Below are 24802 nucleotides of genomic sequence, written 5' to 3'. Positions count from 1 at the left end.
TTTGCTAAGATCGCGAACACAGATTGATAATTCAACACATTAACAACGAGACCACGGAAGCTCATACAGTTGCGCTCTCTTTATACATAACGTATCCATCGCTTTTCTTTTTTACACCAAAACGACGAAATAGTTACAACACTAGGAACATTTTTAGCTTTATGAAACGCCATGCTATTTTATCCTCGCTGTAGTAGGGCTAATTTGTTTTCAGCAAAGCGATATCAACAATAGACTCTCTCGATATTAGAATTTGGATTAGAATTTAAATTCTATTAGCTCAATGAAACACGATCCCTTTTTTGTCTTTTTGTGAACCTCTATTTCTGGCTTTTAGTTCAATTGCAAAATCACTGTGAAGATTGATACTTTTCACGCGGACCGATGTATTATCTCGAGTAGGAAGGCTTCTAGATTCTCTCACCTTCGATCAAACAAATACACTACAATATCTCAATTTTACATATTGTCATACCAGTATCGTCGTATTCAGAGTTTTGATGGATAGCCACTGGTGTAACCGTAAGTTTTTGTACAGACATTTCTATGCAAGAATTGCTATTATTGTTTCAACATTTTCAGAATTTTTATGTTGTATTCTCAGTTTGTACTAATTATATTATTACTGAATCATCTCACGTTGCAATCGTAGCAATACAGAGTCAATTTAACTATTACTTGCTAATTATTTCACTTTTACAGTACATTTAAACCTTTAGATAGTTGTTTTATTTTTCTTAATTTATTTGACCTGCATGAAGCATTTTCCTCATGATATGAAGTTTAAAAGTTGTTTGACAAAGTTTAAAAACCTTTACAGATGTTTTTAGTTAGAATGGCAAATGTTGTTATATGTTAAATACAAATCAATTTTCAGTCCACAGACCTTTTTTATTACCCAGGCAATGCCGAGCTGTACAGCTAGATGTATTAGCTTACACATCTTTCTTTCTAAACCTAACCAATTAGTAACTCGTAATTAATTTCACTTTTTACAACAAACATTTGTAAGATTATTGTAAGGTTTATCGAGTAAGATTACAAGAATCAGTTCTTCCTCACTCTCTTATGTTTACATACATTTAAATTCTCTGTTACAATTGTTAAAAGTTCATCTTGTGGTTGTAGTTGTTCATCTGTTCAAAGTTACAATTGTTTGACAAAGTTTAAAATCTTTACAGTTGTTTTTATTTTCTCTCAAATTATTTCAACGACAAAAAACACTTTTCTCATGATATGTAGTTTGAAAGTTAGAATGGCAAATGTTGTTATATGTTAAATACAAATAAATTTTCTGTCCAAAGAATTTTTGATTACTCGGATAACGGCGGGTAGCACAGCTAATCATATTATAAAACTACAGGCAGATGTAACTTACATGTATGTCTATATAAGAAATTCTACATCCTAAAACCGATACTTTAAATAAAAAATGTGTGAACTTGCTTCAACATGTAGACACGCTGGCACATTCCTTTTGAACACTTTTAAAACTCAACTTTTAAACACGCGATTGTCATTATTTTATTATTCATTGCGCATAATTGAATTGTTAGCTAATTTCAATTCTACTCATCAGTGGTGCTCTCAGGTATCTTAACAACTATGCTTTCAAAATGGTCTTATGGTCTTATAAAAGTATATAAAAAATGTTCAATTGATATTATATACCTGTATTCATCAGATGTGCATTCATTCAGGAGTTCGCAATTCCCTGACTCATCACTACCGTCTACGCAATCATTTTCACCATTGCAGTACAATGATTGAGGAATACATCGACTATTGTTACACTTGAAATGAGAGGAATTGCACGGGGCGCAATACTCATCGCTTCCGTCGGAACAATCGACCACACCATCGCAAATATTTCTATCTTCGATACACTTGAAGTCAATTGAACACACAAGTTCATTATTGGTACAACAGGATTCATCTTCCTTGTTAAGGCAATCGATGATGCCATCGCAGTGGTTGGTTGAATTTATGCAGATGTATGTGCTGTTGTTCACCGCTGATCTGCACCGTTTTGGTTCAATATCATCTTCTCCAATGCATGCCTCTACAACATATCAAACAAATATCATAGTTTTATTTCATCTTAGAATAGTGTCGATGGGCAGCTTTGAAAAACATGTTATAGCTGATGTAAACGTATTCTATGTGTTGTTTTAGCTAATTTTCTAACCAAAAATGTTCTCTTTGTGAACATTTGTCATTCAGTATTGTGTGTTTTTCAGTATGTTTTTCTTTATAATGAATATCACAGAGTATTGTGAGCCAATGTGCCTACAAAAAAATGATTGTATTCAAGATCCAATATTCATCAACCGAACATTTTGATGAAAACTTTTTTGTAATTCTTACCAATGAACCAAAATCTTTTATCAGATTTTGTCAAAACTTTTGCGCAGAATTTCTTTTGAAGCTGGTCCTATGGTGGCTTTGGCTTCAAACTTTTGTCAACAAAAACTAGCAGTTGCATTTCACATTTTTCGCCAATTGAGATATTACCTTGACACATGAGATAGTTCTCATCACTATGATCAAAGCAATGGAAAGTACCATCACACCACATGTCCTCCCAAACACAGACAGGTCTACCTGTTAGCCTACTGGTTCCAGAACCACACCTAGAATATAATACAAGTTTATCTAAAAATATAATTTAAAAACCCTGTATTATTTAAGAAAAAACAAAATGAACAGATTGTTGTAAAAAATTAATCTCCAATTACAAAGATTAGTACCTGATTTCTCCCCTTGAGCAAGGATTATTACAAATGGTTTCATCTGACCCGTCAACACAGTCACGGTGGCCATCACACACCAATGTCAAGTTAATACATCTGTCAGTTTTATCAGCAAACGTTTCACACGGATATTTAAGATCGGAAAAATATTCGCAGTTCATTACGACAGACGGACAGGAAGTTTCATCACTCATGTCTCCACAATCATCGACTCCATCACAGATCTGCCAGGGTGCCAGACATCTACCGGTGTTATTACAATACTGTACTTGATATTCTCCATAATCACAGAAACACTCGTCTGTCCAATCTCTGGAATCTCCACATTGATTATCCCCATCACATTCGGCAGCAGAAGGTAAGCAGCGGTCAGTTAAAGAGCATTCTATACCTCCTGAACAATTGCAACGAGTCACTGATTCATCACTGCCATCTAAGCAATCGACTATACCATCACATAGTTTGGAGTCCATACAGATGAATTTTAGAAGATAACCATTCCATGTTTGTGTACTACTGATGCATCGCTCAGAGCAACCTGTAACAAATAAAAACCAGTCAAACGAAACGAAGAAAACTTGAAGCCGAGTGCACACCAGCCGGTATACATGTACATGTACAAATTTTGTCAAATATTTTTGCCTTTGTTGCTGTTGTCATAGAGCAAGCACAGCCATAGCAGTATTAGGCTATTTTGTACAAAAACAAATTATTCAGATTTCAATTCATTGATTTCTTACTTTCTATTGAAAAGGTATTCTTGCAATTTTATTGTAAACAATTTTCATCTATTCAGCTCATTGCACTGATAGCTAAATGTACATAGCGTTAAAAGCAGCACAAGAAAGATCGATGTCTGGCAGCCTTATTGGACAAAGAAACTAGAAGAATGGACAGTTCAAGATCACAGATTAGTAAAGGTTAGGGTGAACGTTCAAGCGTGGTTTGTTTCACATGGGGATAGGTATTTAGACCATTGTCTACCTTCATAAATATGCATTCTATGAGTTTTATTTTAGTTAACCAATCTCATATCAAATTTGCCTGCAAGAGGACGCCTTTTGCACCTTATCGAATAAAAAAAAATTTTCTTTTTTTCAAACGGATGAAACAAGCGTACCGAAGTATAAAAGGCCTATTAGTTTTTAGTATCAAGAAATACATGTATTTTGAATAATTCGAAACAGTATTTCTCTAAAAAGGTGTTTTATAACTTAAAAATTTTGTAGATATATTTTGTTGTAAGTAGAAGCTCTACTTTCTTGCTAAGATTAAGATAAACTTCAAAACTGATTTGATTCTCATAGTGAAAGGCGGTAAAAACTGCAAGTTTATAGTAAAATTATCAATGCTGATATCACTACAATTTTCTGTTTACAAAATATATCTATTTTGTATATATATTTTTTTATTGGCACAAAATATTATCTAAGATCTCAGCAATTGTGAAGTTCGTGAAACGTAAAGTAAGTAAACCGGTTGACCTAAACTATTATACTTCAATAAAAGAATTACATGCAATTAGTAAGTGAGATAGTGGAATGGTACCACTTTGTTTTGTACTATTTACGTTTCTGTTAAGAACAGCTGTAGATGAACGTTTACTGCTTGATGTGTTAATATATTTTACCAACATGCCTAGATTCAAAATTTTATAATATGTATATCACTGATATGTTTCAATTTTCAATAACCAGATATCCCATAACATGATGAATTGATTTTGGAGAACAGAAGAAGAATTATAATAATAGGAGAAGGTTTGACAAATACAACGCCATCCTTTAATTGAACGCCACCTCTATTCGATGGCCACTTCGACATCCTTTGATCTTTTAAAACCCCTAATAGATGTGAACTATGGAAAATTGTTCTCAAAATTGTACTAATAACAGCTCGGTTACATCAATAACATTTAAATCTTTTGTTATTTCTGTTTGTATCGGAGTTCGTTTTTTGACTCCAACAGTTTGCACTCTTTTGTTAAACCTTTGAAAGCAACATCATAGAAATAATTAATAACTGCATCAGGCTAACATAGTAGTTTCTTGTTTAACCCGGTCTTGATACGGGATGATATGTGATTGGCTAGTTTTAGGCTAAAATTTGTGCCTAGCGGAGCTGCTAAAAGTTTATCATTTGTGTGAATTATGACACGTGAAAGTTTTTCTCTGCTCAAAAAATTGTTTGAACGGTAATCTTAACCAGGTCAGTATTTCAGAAAGTGCTGAAAGTATGCAGAAAGTGTTGAAGGTATGTAGAAGGTGCTGAAAGTATGCAGAAAGTGTTGAAGGTATGTAAAAGGTGCTGAAGGTATGTAGAAGGTGCTGAAGGTATGTAGAAGGTGTTGAAGGTATGTAGAAGGTGTTGAAGGTATGTAAAAGGTGTTGAAGGTATGTAAAAGGTGCTGAAGGTATGTAAAAGGTGCTGAAGGTATGTAAAAGGTGTTGAAGGTATGTAGAAGGTGTTGAAGGTATGTAAAAGGTGTTGAAGGTATGTAAAAGGTGTTGAAGGTATGTAAAAGGTGTTGAAGGTATGTAAAAGGTGTTGAAGGTATGTAGAAGGTGTTGAAGGTATGTAAAAGGTGTTGAAGGTATGTAAAAGGTGTTGAAGGTATGTAAAAGGTGTTGAAGGTATGTAGAAGGTGCTGAAGGTATGTAAAAGGTGCTGAAGGTATGTAAAAGGTGTTGAAGGTATGTAAAAGGTGTTGAAGGTATGTAAAAGGTGTTGAAGGTATGTAGAAGGTGTTGAAGGTATGTGAAAGGTGTTGAAGGTATGTAGAAGGTGTTGAAGGTATGTAGAAGGTGTTGAAGGTATGTAGAAGGTGCTGAAGGTATGTAAAAGGTGCTGAAGGTATGTAAAAGGTGTTGAAGGTATGTAAAAGGTGTTGAAGGTATGTAAAAGGTGTTGAAGGTATGTAAAAGGTGCTGAAGGTATGTAGAAGGTGCTGAAGGTATGTAAAAGGTGTTGAAGGTATGTAAAAGGTGTTGAAGGTATGTAAAAGGTGTTGAAGGTATGTAAAAGGTGTTGAAGGTATGTAAAAGGTGTTGAAGGTATGTAGAAGGTGTTGAAGGTATGTAAAAGGTGTTGAAGGTATGTAGAAGGTGTTGAAGGTATGTAAAAGGTGTTGAAGGTATGTAAAAGGTGTTGAAGGTATGTAGAAGGTGCTGAAGGTATGTAAAAGGTGTTGAAGGTATGTAAAAGGTGTTGAAGGTATGTAAAAGGTGTTGAAGGTATGTAGAAGGTGTTGAAGGTATGTAGAAGGTGTTGAAGGTATGTAAAAGGTGTTGAAGGTATGTAAAAGGTGTTGAAGGTATGTAGAAGGTGCTGAAGGTATGTAGAAGGTGTTGAAGGTATGTAAAAGGTGCTGAAGGTATGTAGAAGGTGCTGAAGGTATGTAAAAGGTGTTGAAGGTATGTAAAAGGTGTTGAAGGTATGTAGAAGGTGTTGAAGGTATGTAGAAGGTGTTGAAGGTATGTAAAAGGTGTTGAAGGTATGTAAAAGGTGTTGAAGGTATGTAGAAGGTGCTGAAGGTATGTAAAAGGTGTTGAAGGTATGTAGAAGGTGTTGAAGGTATGTAGAAGGTGTTGAAGGTATGTAAAAGGTGTTGAAGGTATGTAGAAGGTGCTGAAGGTATGTAAAAGGTGCTGAAGGTATGTAGAAGGTGCTGAAGGTATGTAAAAGGTGTTGAAGGTATGTAAAAGGTGTTGAAGGTATGTAGAAGGTGTTGAAGGTATGTAAAAGGTGCTGAAGGTATGTAGAAGGTGCTGAAGGTATGTAAAAGGTGTTGAAGGTATGTAAAAGGTGTTGAAGGTATGTAAAAGGTGTTGAAGGTATGTAAAAGGTGTTGAAGGTATGTAAAAGGTGTTGAAGGTATGTAGAAGGTGTTGAAGGTATGTAAAAGGTGTTGAAGGTATGTAGAAGGTGTTGAAGGTATGTAGAAGGTGTTGAAGGTATGTAGAAGGTGTTGAAGGTATGTAAAAGGTGTAGAAGGTATGTAGAAGGTGCTGAAGGTATGTAAAAGGTGCTGAAGGTATGTAAAAGGTGTTGAAGGTATGTAAAAGGTGTTGAAGGTATGTAGAAGGTGTTGAAGGTATGTAAAAGGTGTTGAAGGTATGTAAAAGGTGTTGAAGGTATGTAAAAGGTGTTGAAGGTATGTAAAAGGTGTTGAAGGTATGTAGAAGGTGTTGAAGGTATGTAAAAGGTGTTGAAGGTATGTAGAAGGTGTTGAAGGTATGTAGAAGGTGTTGAAGGTATGTAGAAAGTGCTGAAGGTATGTAGAAGGTGCTGAAGGTATGTAAAAGGTGTTGAAGGTATGTAGAAGGTGTTGAAGGTATGTAGAAGGTGTTGAAGGTATGTAGAAAGTGCTGAAGGTATGTAGAAGGTGCTGAAGGTATGTAAAAGGTGTTGAAGGTATGTAGAAGGTGTTGAAGGTATGTAGAAGGTGTTGAAGGTATGTAGAAGGTGTTGAAGGTATGTAGAAGGTGTTGAAGGTATGTAGAAGGTGCTGAAGGTATGTAGAAGGTGTTGAAGGTATGTAGAAGGTGTTGAAGGTATGTAGAAGGTGTTGAAGGTATGTAAAAGGTGTTGAAGGTATGTAGAAGGTGTTGAAGGTATGTAGAAGGTGTTGAAGGTATGTAGAAAGTGCTGAAGGTATGTAGAAGGTGCTGAAGGTATGTAAAAGGTGTTGAAGGTATGTAGAAGGTGTTGAAGGTATGTAGAAGGTGTTGAAGGTATGTAGAAGGTGTTGAAGGTATGTAGAAGGTGTTGAAGGTATGTAGAAGGTGTTGAAGGTATGTAGAAGGTGTTGAAGGTATGTAGAAGGTGTTGAAGGTATGTAGAAGGTGTTGAAGGTATGTAGAAGGTGTTGAAGGTATGTAGAAGGTGTTGAAGGTATGTAGAAGGTGTTGAAGGTATGTAGAAGGTGTTGAAGGTATGTAGAAGGTGTTGAAGGTATGTAGAAGGTGTTGAAAGTATGTAAAAGGTGTTGAAGGTATGTAGAAGGTGTTGAAGGTATGTAGAAGGTGTTGAAGGTATGTAGAAAGTGCTGAAGGTATGTAGAAGGTGCTGAAGGTATGTAAAAGGTGTTGAAGGTATGTAGAAGGTGTTGAAGGTATGTAGAAGGTGTTGAAGGTATGTAGAAAGTGCTGAAGGTATGTAGAAGGTGCTGAAGGTATGTAAAAGGTGTTGAAGGTATGTAGAAGGTGTTGAAGGTATGTAGAAGGTGTTGAAGGTATGTAGAAAGTGCTGAAGGTATGTAGAAGGTGCTGAAAGTATGTAAAAGGTGTTGAAGGTATGTAGAAGGTGTTGAAGGTATGTAGAAGGTGTTGAAGGTATGTAGAAAGTGCTGAAGGTATGTAGAAGGTGCTGAAGGTATGTAAAAGGTGTTGAAGGTATGTAGAAGGTGTTGAAGGTATGTAGAAGGTGTTGAAGGTATGTAGAAGGTGTTGAAGGTATGTAGAAGGTGTTGAAGGTATGTAGAAGGTGTTGAAGGTATGTAGAAGGTGTTGAAGGTATGTAGAAAGTGCTGAAGGTATGTAGAAGGTGCTGAAGGTATGTAAAAGGTGTTGAAGGTATGTAGAAGGTGTTGAAGGTATGTAAAAGGTGTTGAAGGTATGTAAAAGGTGTTGAAGGTATGTAAAAGGTGTTGAAGGTATGTAAAAGGTGTTGAAGGTATGTAGAAGGTGTTGAAGGTATGTAGAAGGTGTTGAAGGTATGTAGAAGGTGTTGAAGGTATGTAGAAAGTGCTGAAGGTATGTAGAAGGTGCTGAAGGTATGTAAAAGGTGTTGAAGGTATGTAGAAGGTGTTGAAGGTATGTAAAAGGTGTTGAAGGTATGTAAAAGGTGTTGAAGGTATGTAAAAGGTGTTGAAGGTATGTAAAAGGTGTTGAAGGTATGTAGAAGGTGTTGAAGGTATGTAGAAGGTGTTGAAGGTATGTAGAAGGTGTTGAAGGTATGTAGAAGGTGTTGAAGGTATGTAAAAGGTGTTGAAGGTATGTAGAAGGTGTTGAAAGTATGTAGAAGGTGTTGAAGGTATGTAGAAAGTGCTGAAGGTATGTAGAAGGTGCTGAAGGTATGTAAAAGGTGTTGAAGGTATGTAGAAGGTGTTGAAGGTATGTAGAAGGTGTTGAAGGTATGTAGAAAGTGCTGAAGGTATGTAGAAGGTGCTGAAGGTATGTAAAAGGTGTTGAAGGTATGTAGAAGGTGTTGAAGGTATGTAGAAGGTGTTGAAGGTATGTAGAAGGTGTTGAAGGTATGTAAAAGGTGTTGAAGGTATGTAGAAGGTGTTGAAGGTATGTAGAAGGTGTTGAAGGTATGTAGAAAGTGCTGAAGGTATGTAGAAGGTGTTGAAGGTATGTAGAAGGTGTTGAAGGTATGTAGAAGGTGTTGAAGGTATGTAGAAGGTGTTGAAGGTATGTAGAAGGTGTTGAAGGTATGTAGAAGGTGTTGAAGGTATGTAGAAGGTGTTGAAGGTATGTAAAAGGTGTTGAAGGTATGTAGAAGGTGCTGAAGGTATGTAAAAGGTGTTGAAGGTATGTAGAAGGTGTTGAAGGTATGTAGAAGGTGTTGAAGGTATGTAGAAAGTGCTGAAGGTATGTAGAAGGTGCTGAAGGTATGTAAAAGGTGTTGAAGGTATGTAGAAGGTGTTGAAGGTATGTAGAAGGTGTTGAAGGTATGTAGAAGGTGTTGAAGGTATGTAGAAGGTGTTGAAGGTATGTAGAAGGTGCTGAAGGTATGTAGAAGGTGTTGAAGGTATGTAGAAGGTGTTGAAGGTATGTAAAAGGTGTTGAAGGTATGTAAAAGGTGTTGAAGGTATGTAGAAGGTGTTGAAGGTATGTAGAAGGTGTTGAAGGTATGTAGAAGGTGTTGAAGGTATGTAGAAGGTGTTGAAGGTATGTAAAAGGTGTTGAAGGTATGTAGAAGGTGTTGAAGGTATGTAGAAGGTGTTGAAGGTATGTAGAAAGTGCTGAAGGTATGTAGAAGGTGCTGAAGGTATGTAAAAGGTGTTGAAGGTATGTAGAAGGTGTTGAAGGTATGTAGAAGGTGTTGAAGGTATGTAGAAGGTGTTGAAGGTATGTAGAAGGTGTTGAAGGTATGTAGAAGGTGTTGAAGGTATGTAGAAGGTGTTGAAGGTATGTAGAAAGTGCTGAAGGTATGTAGAAGGTGCTGAAGGTATGTAAAAGGTGTTGAAGGTATGTAGAAGGTGTTGAAGGTATGTAAAAGGTGTTGAAGGTATGTAAAAGGTGTTGAAGGTATGTAAAAGGTGTTGAAGGTATGTAAAAGGTGTTGAAGGTATGTAGAAGGTGTTGAAGGTATGTAGAAGGTGTTGAAGGTATGTAGAAGGTGTTGAAGGTATGTAGAAAGTGCTGAAGGTATGTAGAAGGTGCTGAAGGTATGTAAAAGGTGTTGAAGGTATGTAGAAGGTGTTGAAGGTATGTAAAAGGTGTTGAAGGTATGTAAAAGGTGTTGAAGGTATGTAAAAGGTGTTGAAGGTATGTAAAAGGTGTTGAAGGTATGTAGAAGGTGTTGAAGGTATGTAGAAGGTGTTGAAGGTATGTAGAAGGTGTTGAAGGTATGTAGAAGGTGTTGAAGGTATGTAAAAGGTGTTGAAGGTATGTAGAAGGTGTTGAAAGTATGTAGAAGGTGTTGAAGGTATGTAGAAAGTGCTGAAGGTATGTAGAAGGTGCTGAAGGTATGTAAAAGGTGTTGAAGGTATGTAGAAGGTGTTGAAGGTATGTAGAAGGTGTTGAAGGTATGTAGAAAGTGCTGAAGGTATGTAGAAGGTGCTGAAGGTATGTAAAAGGTGTTGAAGGTATGTAGAAGGTGTTGAAGGTATGTAGAAGGTGTTGAAGGTATGTAGAAGGTGTTGAAGGTATGTAAAAGGTGTTGAAGGTATGTAGAAGGTGTTGAAGGTATGTAGAAGGTGTTGAAGGTATGTAGAAAGTGCTGAAGGTATGTAGAAGGTGTTGAAGGTATGTAGAAGGTGTTGAAGGTATGTAGAAGGTGTTGAAGGTATGTAGAAGGTGTTGAAGGTATGTAGAAGGTGTTGAAGGTATGTAGAAGGTGTTGAAGGTATGTAGAAGGTGTTGAAGGTATGTAAAAGGTGTTGAAGGTATGTAGAAGGTGCTGAAGGTATGTAAAAGGTGTTGAAGGTATGTAGAAGGTGTTGAAGGTATGTAGAAGGTGTTGAAGGTATGTAGAAAGTGCTGAAGGTATGTAGAAGGTGCTGAAGGTATGTAAAAGGTGTTGAAGGTATGTAGAAGGTGTTGAAGGTATGTAGAAGGTGTTGAAGGTATGTAGAAGGTGTTGAAGGTATGTAGAAGGTGTTGAAGGTATGTAGAAGGTGCTGAAGGTATGTAGAAGGTGTTGAAGGTATGTAGAAGGTGTTGAAGGTATGTAAAAGGTGTTGAAGGTATGTAGAAGGTGTTGAAGGTATGTAGAAGGTGTTGAAGGTATGTAAAAGGTGTTGAAGGTATGTAAAAGGTGCTGAAGGTATGTAAAAGGTGCTGAAGGTATGTAGAAGGTGTTGAAGGTATGTAGAAGGTGTTGAAGGTATGTAAAAGGTGTTGAAGGTATGTAAAAGGTGCTGAAGGTATGTAAAAGGTGCTGAAGGTATGTAAAAGGTGTTGAAGGTATGTAGAAGGTGTTGAAGGTATGTAGAAGGTGTTGAAGGTATGTAAAAGGTGTTGAAGGTATGTAGAAGGTGTTGAAGGTATGTAGAAGGTGTTGAAGGTATGTAGAAAGTGCTGAAGGTATGTAGAAGGTGCTGAAGGTATGTAAAAGGTGTTGAAGGTATGTAGAAGGTGTTGAAGGTATGTAGAAGGTGTTGAAGGTATGTAGAAGGTGTTGAAGGTATGTAAAAGGTGCTGAAGGTATGTAAAAGGTGTTGAAGGTATGTAAAAGGTGTTGAAGGTATGTAAAAGGTGTTGAAGGTATGTAGAAGATATTGAACACCCAAAAGATGTTTGTTCAATCTAAAGCGACAATTAGAAGACATCTGGCCCAGCAAACGATGCAAATATTTTTGTTTCAAAATTATTAATTTTCGTTTCTGTATGTATTTATAAGTATGGTTCATGTATGCCACTTGCCATTTAATATATATATTTGCAGCGTTTGATAGATTATTATTATATAACTTATAAATTTTCAGATTTATAGCATATTTCAAAGCATATTTGTGTCTATCTTAACATGGCTTAAAATGGACCAAGGCTCATAACTCCTTTTCTATTTCACATAAAAAACTAGTTTTGGCTGCAAACTGTAGCAAACATATCAATGAGTGCAACAAGCTTTTATGCAACTTTGTTAAATATAGTTATAAAATGAAAATACACCTTCAAATTTAGAATGAAATAAAATAATTGAAAGCACTAACAAATTGCAAAGCAAGGCACAGGGTCACAGGGCCACAGGCTATAATATCATCGCAGGTTAATTGTAAGCAATAGATATCAACTAGGTAAAGAAGATATTTTTTGTGTTTTCAATGCATATTTATTTACATGTCCTTGACAAGTTAGCAGATTTATTGCATTCAAAAGGGTTAAAGTTGCTTTGCCCGAAGGAAAGTGCAAAATATAAGCGACATTTGCTCCGCCCTTGAAAGGGTTAAATTTATCTCCCCTAATTCTGATGAGCCATTTGAAAAATATAACGCCAGCTTCTATATCAAAGCTGCCTTTATTTGACCGCCTCTACAAGTAAGGGGTTAAAAAAACAAGTGCCATGGCATGCAATTAAAGGTTTTATGATATATATATATCCCACCCAATATATAAAAACTGAATTACAATAACTCATAAAATCACAACTTTTTTTATTTCCGTTGTTGCTTACCAGGCATCTGCTCTTTTAAAGATTTATTTTATCAGCTGCTGCCAAATAATATTTAGCATGCCTTTAAGAAAAAGCTTTTATTACAGTAAGTTTTCGATTGCTGACAGATAGACTTGAACTAAGTAGGTATAGACCAAATAAATATACTTTTTACAACAATCTGTAGACAAGTTTTATTTTTCACAGATATTTAATTATAGCCATTTCATACAAAAGATTTCCATCGTGTTTTGTTCCATTAAAGAGTTAGGCAAGTAATTTTAAACAAGTGTAAAAATAGGCTAAGAATTTACCCCATTTGAGAAAAAACTAATAGCGAAAATCAAAATCTTTGATTTAAAGTTTGAAACAATTATTTACAAAACAAGCGCTGATGTAGAATAGTTTTTAATGCTGTTGTTTGGTAAAAATAAGTATTTTTAAGATAGGATAAAAAATATAGTAGTTGTATGAGATCAGGTGAAGATAGCTTGCTTAGAATAGTTCTCTTTTATATATAGAACTATAATATGAACTAAATAATAGAACCAATAGTCGCTTTTTGAAATGTTTAACATAATGACTTACTCTGTTGAAAGATTTTTGCTATTTATTATCATTAAAAACTGCCATCGCTGTGAAGTATCACCAGCAGGAAATAAAAAGCTTTTCTGTTCTAATCAGATGATTCGGCTGCAATTATTCATACAGAACTAATAATAGTCTCGGCATATTTAATGACTGCAAAACAATACTTTCTTTGTAGGCTATGTTCACATTTGACAAGTGCACTATTGATCCTCATACTCACCAGAGCAGACAGAGTCATCACTTCGGTCTACACAGTCGGAATAATCATCACAGACATATGTAACATCTATACATCGAAGGAAGTCGAAGTTGCTCACCCCAGTGTCACATCTACAATAGATATACACCACTAGCAATACATAACCCATTCTAAGCAACTAATAAGAGCTTTGGAAAAAAATAGAGAAAAGAGGGTAGACTAGTAGGTTAGCAGATATGAAGCAGTGGTATCATTGCGCCGACATCGCCAGAAAGATGATGAAAAAACTATGGTCAATATGAAGCAGTACTTAACTTTATTGCGATGGTCAGCCAACAGAGAATCTACTTGTTAAAGTCATCAATTACCTTTTTGGTGTCCTGTTGTACTTGTGAGCTTAGCATTACCAATTACTACCCAATCAAGCAAACAAAAGATCTATTAAATAAGTACCCTTTCATTAAAAAACTGTTTTTATCGCAAAGACCAGAATTGAATTTTACCGAAGTTGAATAAATTTCTACCAGATTAGCCAGTTATTTTCATCTTGTGACTAAAACTGCATGTGCACTAGCTCATAATAAAAGGATTGATTTGGGTATACGCAGATTAGCAACCCTTTAAAGCTGTTGCTCAACATTGCCTAAAGTTTACCTGAAAGTACTTTCCAGTTCTGTCTATTTATATCAACATTATAATGATATATAACGATATTGGTAAATATTTTGATGTTAGAGGAACAAAACACCAGTTTTGAAGTCATTTTCTAAAAGTCATTTTTTTGGCAAATCATAGATGTATGCCATACACTGATAATGTCGATGATTTGCCAATGAGCGAGTGCGAGACAAAAGTGATTTGGCTGGCTGCCAATCTAAAGCATTGTTTTCACCTTGTCAACACACTACATGTTTGGTCATTCAAAATGGCAGATAATTATAAGGCAAGATGAAAACAGACTTCACCAATACTGAAAAAGTTTATGCCGTATTTGCGCGACTCACAGCAAATTTGAGAGGGAGTTATAGAGTTACTAAAATTTGCTTGTTTGGGCATTTTGTAGAGTATGCTAGCAAAAAGATTTTCCTTTACACAAATTAGAAATTTAAAAATTGTAAATTTAGCTTTGATCGAAAGTCATCCTTTTTTAAGACCTATTAACTAAAGCTCTAATTTCGTGAATAAATATTTTGAACAAAACATTTTTAGATAATCTAATTTAAAAAAGGTAATTTTTATATATATAGCGGTCTCAGCTGTTTTTGGTCAATATTTTGCTAAGACCATAAACCTTTTTGTCTAAAATTCTGACAAAATATTAATAAAAACCTGGTATTTGCTTGAAGTTACACAAAACTGTTATTCAAACCACAATCTGTAATGTTACCAGCAAGTGTTAATCTGTAGTGTTACCAGCAAGTGCTAATCTGTAGTGTTACCAGCAAGTGTTAATCTGTAGTGTTACCAGCAAGTGTTAATCTGTAGTGTTACCAGCAAGTGTTAACCTGTAGTGTTACCAGCAAGTGTTAATCTGTAGTGTTACCAGCAAGTGTTAATCTGTAGTGTTATCAGCAAGTATTAATGCAATAAAAGTTTGTGCTTTCTCTTAACCTTTAAGGTGAGGTTTTATTTTACGTAGACTTTTTCAAAAAGCTGTCCGACTGCCAACAGCTGGTGCAAAGCCCTATACCCTAATTTTTCTGATTACTGATGATCATGTATGGCCTCTTCACAGTGTTCCTTTGTAGATTAAGTTATACATGGTGGGTGACCTACCTCACTTCAAATGTACTATTACAGGAAAGAGTGTTATTAAATTTCTTTATAAATTGAAATTAAATCCTACCTTACTTCAGTTGTACTGTTACAGGTAGCATTGCATCGATCAAATGCTTCATCCGAACCATCTAGGCAATCACTGACACCATTACACACCTGTTCAGCTGTGACACATTTGTCTGTAAAGTTACTGTATCCTGACTCACAGGTAAACTCTATTGTACGACAATCACAACTACTCGGTTCATCACTCCAGTCTCCACAGTCGTTTGTTTTATCACACTTTTTATTATGTGGGATACACAATCCTGAGTCGCAGGTAAATTCTGGGCAAGTGCATGTTGTTTCATCAGATGAGTCATCACAGTTGGTATATCCATTGCATTTGTACGAGTCAGGAATCCAACGATTATTATTTGTGCATGTAAAGCCTCCATCACAGTTTTCTTCATCAGAACCATCAGGACAATTGTCTAGACCATTACATACCCATTCCTCAGGTATACAGTTGCTACCATTATTAGTGCATTCGAATATTCCAACTCCTGGGGTCTCACACCTCCAACCTACAATAGTGATAATTGGGTAAGAAACAACATATGCTAGACAGTAATGAATGCTGATGTACTCATCATGGTTAAAGGAAGAATTGAGTAGCTATAGCCATGGCTCCTTGACTGGAGTATGTGAAAGTATAAGTTAACTGAGTTGGGCAATACTGGGCAATACTCATTAACTGGAGATATGCATAAAAGGTAATTGCGTATTAAAAGTTAATTGACAGCAGAATTTTTAATGCATTAACAGCGCCAATAAAATTACGGTTAGAGTGCAATAATGTTTTGTATAGTTTTGATTGAATACCAGGTGTTACCAGCATTTTCGTCTCGTCAAGTGCCAAGAAAAACTTGTAAAATTTGCACAGTATCGACTGGAAACAGTCGTGACATATATAATTATATTAACATTGTTAATTTTTGTAAAAACTATATTCTCTACAAAGTTTGCCTGTTCAAAATCATCATCTATGAAATTAGAACATGCATTAAAAAGCTTTTACCAAATTACTTTCAGGAATAGCAAAATCTTATGCACCAGTATTTAGATTTTCAATTATCTTGACAGAACCATTTTTTGCTGGTGTGAAAAAAATTGTGTGAAATCTGCTTCTAACAGGCCTTATAATTATCTGTCATGTTGGGTAACCGAAACGACGTAGTGGTGCTACTAGATAGCAAAATGTGCTAGAATGGCAAGTAACAAAAATTATATATATTATATGTCTATGTTTATATATCATATGTCTATGTTTATATATCATACGCCTATGTTTATATATCATATGTCTATGTTTATATATCATATGTCTATGTTTATATATCATATGTCTATGTTTATATATCATATGTCTATGTTTATATATCATATGTTTATGTTTATATATCATATGTCTATGTTTATATATCATACGCCTATGTTTATATATCATATGTTTATGTTTATATATCATATGTCTATGTTTATATATCATATGTTTATGTTTATATATCATATGTCTATGTTTATATATCATATGTCTATGTTTATATATCATATGTCTATGTTTATATATCATATGTCTATGTTTATATATCATATGTCTATGTTTATATATCATATGTCTATGTTTATATATCATATGTCTATGTTTATATATCATATGTTTATGTTTATATATCATATGTTTATGTTTATATATCATATGTCTATGTTTATATATCATATGTCTATGTTTATATATCATATGTCTATGTTTATATATCATATGTCTATGTTTATATATCATATGTCTATGTTTATATATCATATGTCTATGTTTATATATCATACGTCTATGTTTATATATCATATGTCTATGTTTATATATCATATGTCTATGTTTATATATCATATGTCTATGTTTATATATCATATGTCTATGTTTATATATCATATGTTTATGTTTATATATCATATGTCTATGTTTATATATCGTACGCCTATGTTTATATATCATATGTTTATGTTTATATATCATATGTCTATGTTTATATATCATATGTCTATGTTTATATATCATATGTCTATGTTTATATATCATATGTCTATGTTTATATATCATATGTTTATGTTTATATATCATATGTCTATGTTTATATATCATATGTCTATGTTTATATATCATATGTCTATGTTTATATATCATATGTCTATGTTTATATATCATATGTTTATGTTTATATATCATATGTCTATGTTTATATATCATATGTCTATGTTTATATATCATATGTCTATGTTTATATATCATATGTCTATGTTTATATATCATATGTCTATGTTTATATATCATATGTCTATGTTTATATATCATATGTCTATGTTTATATATCGTATGTTTATGTTTATATATCATATGTCTATGTTTATATATCATATGTCTATGTTTATATATCATATGTCTATGTTTATATATCATATGTCTATGTTTATATATCATATGTCTATGTTTATATATCATATGTCTATGTTTATATATCATACGCCTATGTTTATATATCATATGTTTATGTTTATATATCATATGTCTATGTTTATATATCATATGTCTATGTTTATATATCATATGTCTATGTTTATATATCATATGTCTATGTTTATATACCATATGTCTATGTTTATATATCATATGTCTATGTTTATATATCATATGTCTATGTTTATATATCATATGTCTATGTTTATATATCATATGTCTATGTTTATATATCATATGTTTATGTTTATATATCATATGTCTATGTTTATATATCATATGTCTATGTTTATATATCATATGTCTATGTTTATATATCATATGTCTATGTTTATATATCATATGTCTATGTTTATATATCATATGTCTATGTTTATATATCATATGTCTATGTTTATATATCATATGTTTATGTTTATATATCATATGTCTATGTTTATATATCATATGTCTATGTTTATATATCATACGCCTATGTTTATATATCATATGTTTATGTTTATATATCATATGTCTATGTTTATATATCATATGTCTATGTTTATATATCATATGTCTATGTTTATATATCATATGCCTATGTTTATATATCATATGTCTATGTTTATATATCATATGTCTATGTTTATATATCATATGTCTATGTTTATATATCATACGCCTATGTTTATATATCATATGTCTATGTTTATATATCATATGTCTATGTTTATATGTCATATGTCTATGTTTATATATCATATGACTATGTTTATATATCATATGTCTATGTTTATATATCATATGTCTATGTTTATATATCATATGTCTATGTTTATATATCATATGTTTATGTTTATATATCATATGTCTATGTTTATATATCATATGTCTATGTTTATATATCATACGCCTATGTTTATATACCATATGTTTATGTTTATATATCATATGTCTATGTTTATATATCATATGTCTATGTTTATATATCATATGTCTATGTTTATATATCATATGTCTATGTTTATATATCATATGTTTATGTTTATATATCATATGTCTATGTTTATATATCATATGTCTATGTTTATATATCATAGGTCTATGTTTATATATCATATGTCTATGTTTATATATCATATGTTTATGTTTATATATCATATGTCTATGTTTATATATCATATGTCTATGTTTATATATCATATGTCTATGTTTATATATCATATGTCTATGTTTATATATCATACGCCTATGTTTATATATCATATGCTTATGTTTATATATCATATGTCTATGTTTATATATCATATGTTTATGTTTATATATCATATGTCTATGTTTATATATCATATGTCTATGTTTATATATCATATGTCTATGTTTATATATCATATGTCTATGTTTATATATCATATGTCTATGTTTATATATCATATGTCTATGTTTATATATCATATGTCTATGTTTATATATCATATGTTTATGTTTATATATCATATGTCTATGTTTATATATCATATGTCTATGTTTATATATCATACGCCTATGTTTATATATCATATGTTTATGTTTATATATCATATGTCTATGTTTATATATCATATGTCTATGTTTATATATCATATGTTTATGTTTATATATCATACGCCTATGTTTATATATCATATGTCTATGTTTATATATCATATGTCTATGTTTATATATCATATGTCTATGTTTATATATCATATGTTTATGTTTATATATCATATGTCTATGTTTATATATCATATGTCTATGTTTATATGTCATATGTCTATGTTTATATATCATATGTCTATGTTTATATATCATATGTCTATGTTTATATATCATATGTCTATGTTTATATATCATACGCCTATGTTTATATATCATATGTTTATGTTTATATATCATATGTCTATGTTTATATATCATATGTCTATGTTTATATATCATATGTCTATGTTTATATATCATATGTCTATGTTTATATATCATATGTCTATGTTTATATATCATACGCCTATGTTTATATATCATATGTTTATGTTTATATATCATATGTCTATGTTTATATATCATATGTCTATGTTTATATATCATATGTCTATGTTTATATATCATACGCCTATGTTTATATATCACATGTCTATGTTTATATATCATATGTCTATGTTTATATATCATATGTCTATGTTTATATATCATATCTTTATGTTTATATATCATATGTCTATGTTTATATATCATATGTCTATGTTTATATGTCATATGTCTATGTTTATATATCATATGTCTATGTTTGTATATCATATGTCTATGTTTATATATCATATGTCTATGTTTATATATCATATGTCTATGTTTATATATCATATGTTTATGTTTATATATCATATGTCTATGTTTATATATCATATGTCTATGTTTATATATCATACGCCTATGTTTATATACCATATGTTTATGTTTATATATCATATGTCTATGTTTATATATCATATGTCTATGTTTATATATCATATGTCTATGTTTATATGTCATATGTCTATGTTTATATATCATATGTCTATGTTTGTATATCATATGTCTATGTTTATATATCATATGTCTATGTTTATATATCATATGTCTATGTTTATATATCATATGTCTATGTTTATATATCATATGTTTATGTTTATATATCATATGTCTATGTTTATATATCATATGTTTATGTTTATATATCATATGTCTATGTTTATATATCATATGTCTATGTTTATATATCATATGTCTATGTTTATATATCATATGTCTATGTTTATATATCATATGTCTATGTTTATATATCATATGTCTATGTTTATATATCATATGTCTATGTTTATATATCATATGTTTATGTTTATATATCATATGTTTATGTTTATATATCATATGTCTATGTTTATATATCATATGTCTATGTTTATATATCATATGTCTATGTTTATATATCATATGTCTATGTTTATATATCATATGTCTATGTTTATATATCATATGTCTATGTTTATATATCATACGTCTATGTTTATATATCATATGTCTATGTTTATATATCATATGTCTATGTTTATATATCATATGTCTATGTTTATATATCATATGTCTATGTTTATATATCATATGTTTATGTTTATATATCATATGTCTATGTTTATATATCGTACGCCTATGTTTATATATCATATGTTTATGTTTATATATCATATGTCTATGTTTATATATCATATGTCTATGTTTATATATCATATGTCTATGTTTATATATCATATGTCTATGTTTATATATCATATGTTTATGTTTATATATCATATGTCTATGTTTATATATCATATGTCTATGTTTATATATCATATGTCTATGTTTATATATCATATGTCTATGTTTATATATCATATGTTTATGTTTATATATCATATGTCTATGTTTATATATCATATGTCTATGTTTATATATCATATGTCTATGTTTATATATCATATGTCTATGTTTATATATCATATGTCTATGTTTATATATCATATGTCTATGTTTATATATCATATGTCTATGTTTATATATCGTATGTTTATGTTTATATATCATATGTCTATGTTTATATATCATATGTCTATGTTTATATATCATATGTCTATGTTTATATATCATATGTCTATGTTTATATATCATATGTCTATGTTTATATATCATATGTCTATGTTTATATATCATACGCCTATGTTTATATATCATATGTTTATGTTTATATATCATATGTCTATGTTTATATATCATATGTCTATGTTTATATATCATATGTCTATGTTTATATATCATATGTCTATGTTTATATACCATATGTCTATGTTTATATATCATATGTCTATGTTTATATATCATATGTCTATGTTTATATATCATATGTCTATGTTTATATATCATATGTCTATGTTTATATATCATATGTTTATGTTTATATATCATATGTCTATGTTTATATATCATATGTCTATGTTTATATATCATATGTCTATGTTTATATATCATATGTCTATGTTTATATATCATATGTCTATGTTTATATATCATATGTCTATGTTTATATATCATATGTCTATGTTTATATATCATATGTTTATGTTTATATATCATATGTCTATGTTTATATATCATATGTCTATGTTTATATATCATACGCCTATGTTTATATATCATATGTTTATGTTTATATATCATATGTCTATGTTTATATATCATATGTCTATGTTTATATATCATATGTCTATGTTTATATATCATATGCCTATGTTTATATATCATATGTCTATGTTTATATATCATATGTCTATGTTTATATATCATATGTCTATGTTTATATATCATACGCCTATGTTTATATATCATATGTCTATGTTTATATATCATATGTCTATGTTTATATGTCATATGTCTATGTTTATATATCATATGACTATGTTTATATATCATATGTCTATGTTTATATATCATATGTCTATGTTTATATATCATATGTCTATGTTTATATATCATATGTTTATGTTTATATATCATATGTCTATGTTTATATATCATATGTCTATGTTTATATATCATACGCCTATGTTTATATACCATATGTTTATGTTTATATATCATATGTCTATGTTTATATATCATATGTCTATGTTTATATATCATATGTCTATGTTTATATATCATATGTCTATGTTTATATATCATATGTTTATGTTTATATATCATATGTCTATGTTTATATATCATATGTCTATGTTTATATATCATAGGTCTATGTTTATATATCATATGTCTATGTTTATATATCATATGTTTATGTTTATATATCATATGTCTATGTTTATATATCATATGTCTATGTTTATATATCATATGTCTATGTTTATATATCATATGTCTATGTTTATATATCATACGCCTATGTTTATATATCATATGCTTATGTTTATATATCATATGTCTATGTTTATATATCATATGTTTATGTTTATATATCATATGTCTATGTTTATATATCATATGTCTATGTTTATATATCATATGTCTATGTTTATATATCATATGTCTATGTTTATATATCATATGTCTATGTTTATATATCATATGTCTATGTTTATATATCATATGTCTATGTTTATATATCATATGTTTATGTTTATATATCATATGTCTATGTTTATATATCATATGTCTATGTTTATATATCATACGCCTATGTTTATATATCATATGTTTATGTTTATATATCATATGTCTATGTTTATATATCATATGTCTATGTTTATATATCATATGTTTATGTTTATATATCATACGCCTATGTTTATATATCATATGTCTATGTTTATATATCATATGTCTATGTTTATATATCATATGTCTATGTTTATATATCATATGTTTATGTTTATATATCATATGTCTATGTTTATATATCATATGTCTATGTTTATATGTCATATGTCTATGTTTATATATCATATGTCTATGTTTATATATCATATGTCTATGTTTATATATCATATGTCTATGTTTATATATCATACGCCTATGTTTATATATCATATGTTTATGTTTATATATCATATGTCTATGTTTATATATCATATGTCTATGTTTATATATCATATGTCTATGTTTATATATCATATGTCTATGTTTATATATCATATGTCTATGTTTATATATCATACGCCTATGTTTATATATCATATGTTTATGTTTATATATCATATGTCTATGTTTATATATCATATGTCTATGTTTATATATCATATGTCTATGTTTATATATCATACGCCTATGTTTATATATCACATGTCTATGTTTATATATCATATGTCTATGTTTATATATCATATGTCTATGTTTATATATCATATCTTTATGTTTATATATCATATGTCTATGTTTATATATCATATGTCTATGTTTATATGTCATATGTCTATGTTTATATATCATATGTCTATGTTTGTATATCATATGTCTATGTTTATATATCATATGTCTATGTTTATATATCATATGTCTATGTTTATATATCATATGTTTATGTTTATATATCATATGTCTATGTTTATATATCATATGTCTATGTTTATATATCATACGCCTATGTTTATATACCATATGTTTATGTTTATATATCATATGTCTATGTTTATATATCATATGTCTATGTTTATATATCATATGTCTATGTTTATATGTCATATGTCTATGTTTATATATCATATGTCTATGTTTGTATATCATATGTCTATGTTTATATATCATATGTCTATGTTTATATATCATATGTCTATGTTTATATATCATATGTCTATGTTTATATATCATATGTTTATGTTTATATATCATATGTCTATGTTTATATATCATATGTCTATGTTTATATGTCATATGTCTATGTTTATATATCATATGTCTATGTTTATATATCATATGTCTATGTTTATATATCATATGTTTATGTTTATATATCATACGCCTATGTTTATATATCATATGTTTATGTTTATATATCATATGTCTATGTTTATATATCATATGTCTATGTTTATATATCATATGTCTATGTTTATATATCATATGTCTATGTTTATATATCATATGTCTATGTTTATATATCATACGCCTATGTTTATATATCATATGTTTATGTTTATATATCATATGTCTATGTTTATATATCATATGTCTATGTTTATATATCATATGTCTATGTTTATATATCATACGCCTATGTTTATATATCACATGTCTATGTTTATATATCATATGTCTATGTTTATATATCATATGTCTATGTTTATATATCATATGTTTATGTTTATATATCATATGTCTATGTTTATATATCATATGTCTATGTTTATATGTCATATGTCTATGTTTATATATCATATGTCTATGTTTGTATATCATATGTCTATGTTTATATATCATATGTCTATGTTTATATATCATATGTCTATGTTTATATATCATATGTTTATGTTTATATATCATATGTCTATGTTTATATATCATATGTCTATGTTTATATATCATACGCCTATGTTTATATACCAT

At 30.2% G+C, this 24802-nt stretch overlaps 2 protein-coding genes across 2 annotated transcripts in view; both read right to left on the bottom strand.

Annotated features, from left to right (window-relative positions):
• The window catches only part of LOC137390629 (low-density lipoprotein receptor-related protein 1B-like), a 49741-nt gene extending 47163 nt beyond the window's left edge, over nucleotides 1-2578 (bottom strand). Inside the window, exons 1-2 of the mRNA XM_068076954.1 lie at nucleotides 2515-2578; nucleotides 1672-2062 (exon numbers count right to left, since the gene is read on the bottom strand). Of these exons, the coding sequence (XP_067933055.1) occupies nucleotides 1672-2062; nucleotides 2515-2578 (455 nt within the window). The remainder of the gene's footprint in view (nucleotides 1-1671; nucleotides 2063-2514) is intronic.
• Nucleotides 2579-2743: 165 nt separating this feature from the next.
• The window catches only part of LOC137390628 (sortilin-related receptor-like), a 34562-nt gene continuing 12503 nt past the window's right edge, over nucleotides 2744-24802 (bottom strand). The window contains exons 3-5 of the mRNA XM_068076953.1: nucleotides 15212-15710; nucleotides 13387-13496; nucleotides 2744-3291 (exon numbers count right to left, since the gene is read on the bottom strand). Of these exons, the coding sequence (XP_067933054.1) occupies nucleotides 2744-3291; nucleotides 13387-13496; nucleotides 15212-15710 (1157 nt within the window). The remainder of the gene's footprint in view (nucleotides 3292-13386; nucleotides 13497-15211; nucleotides 15711-24802) is intronic.

The sequence above is a fragment of the Watersipora subatra genome, chromosome 3 (genome assembly GCF_963576615.1).
Source record: "Watersipora subatra chromosome 3, tzWatSuba1.1, whole genome shotgun sequence".
NCBI lineage: Eukaryota > Metazoa > Bryozoa > Gymnolaemata > Cheilostomatida > Watersiporidae > Watersipora > Watersipora subatra.
This window is presented reverse-complemented; position numbering and strand designations above follow the sequence as displayed.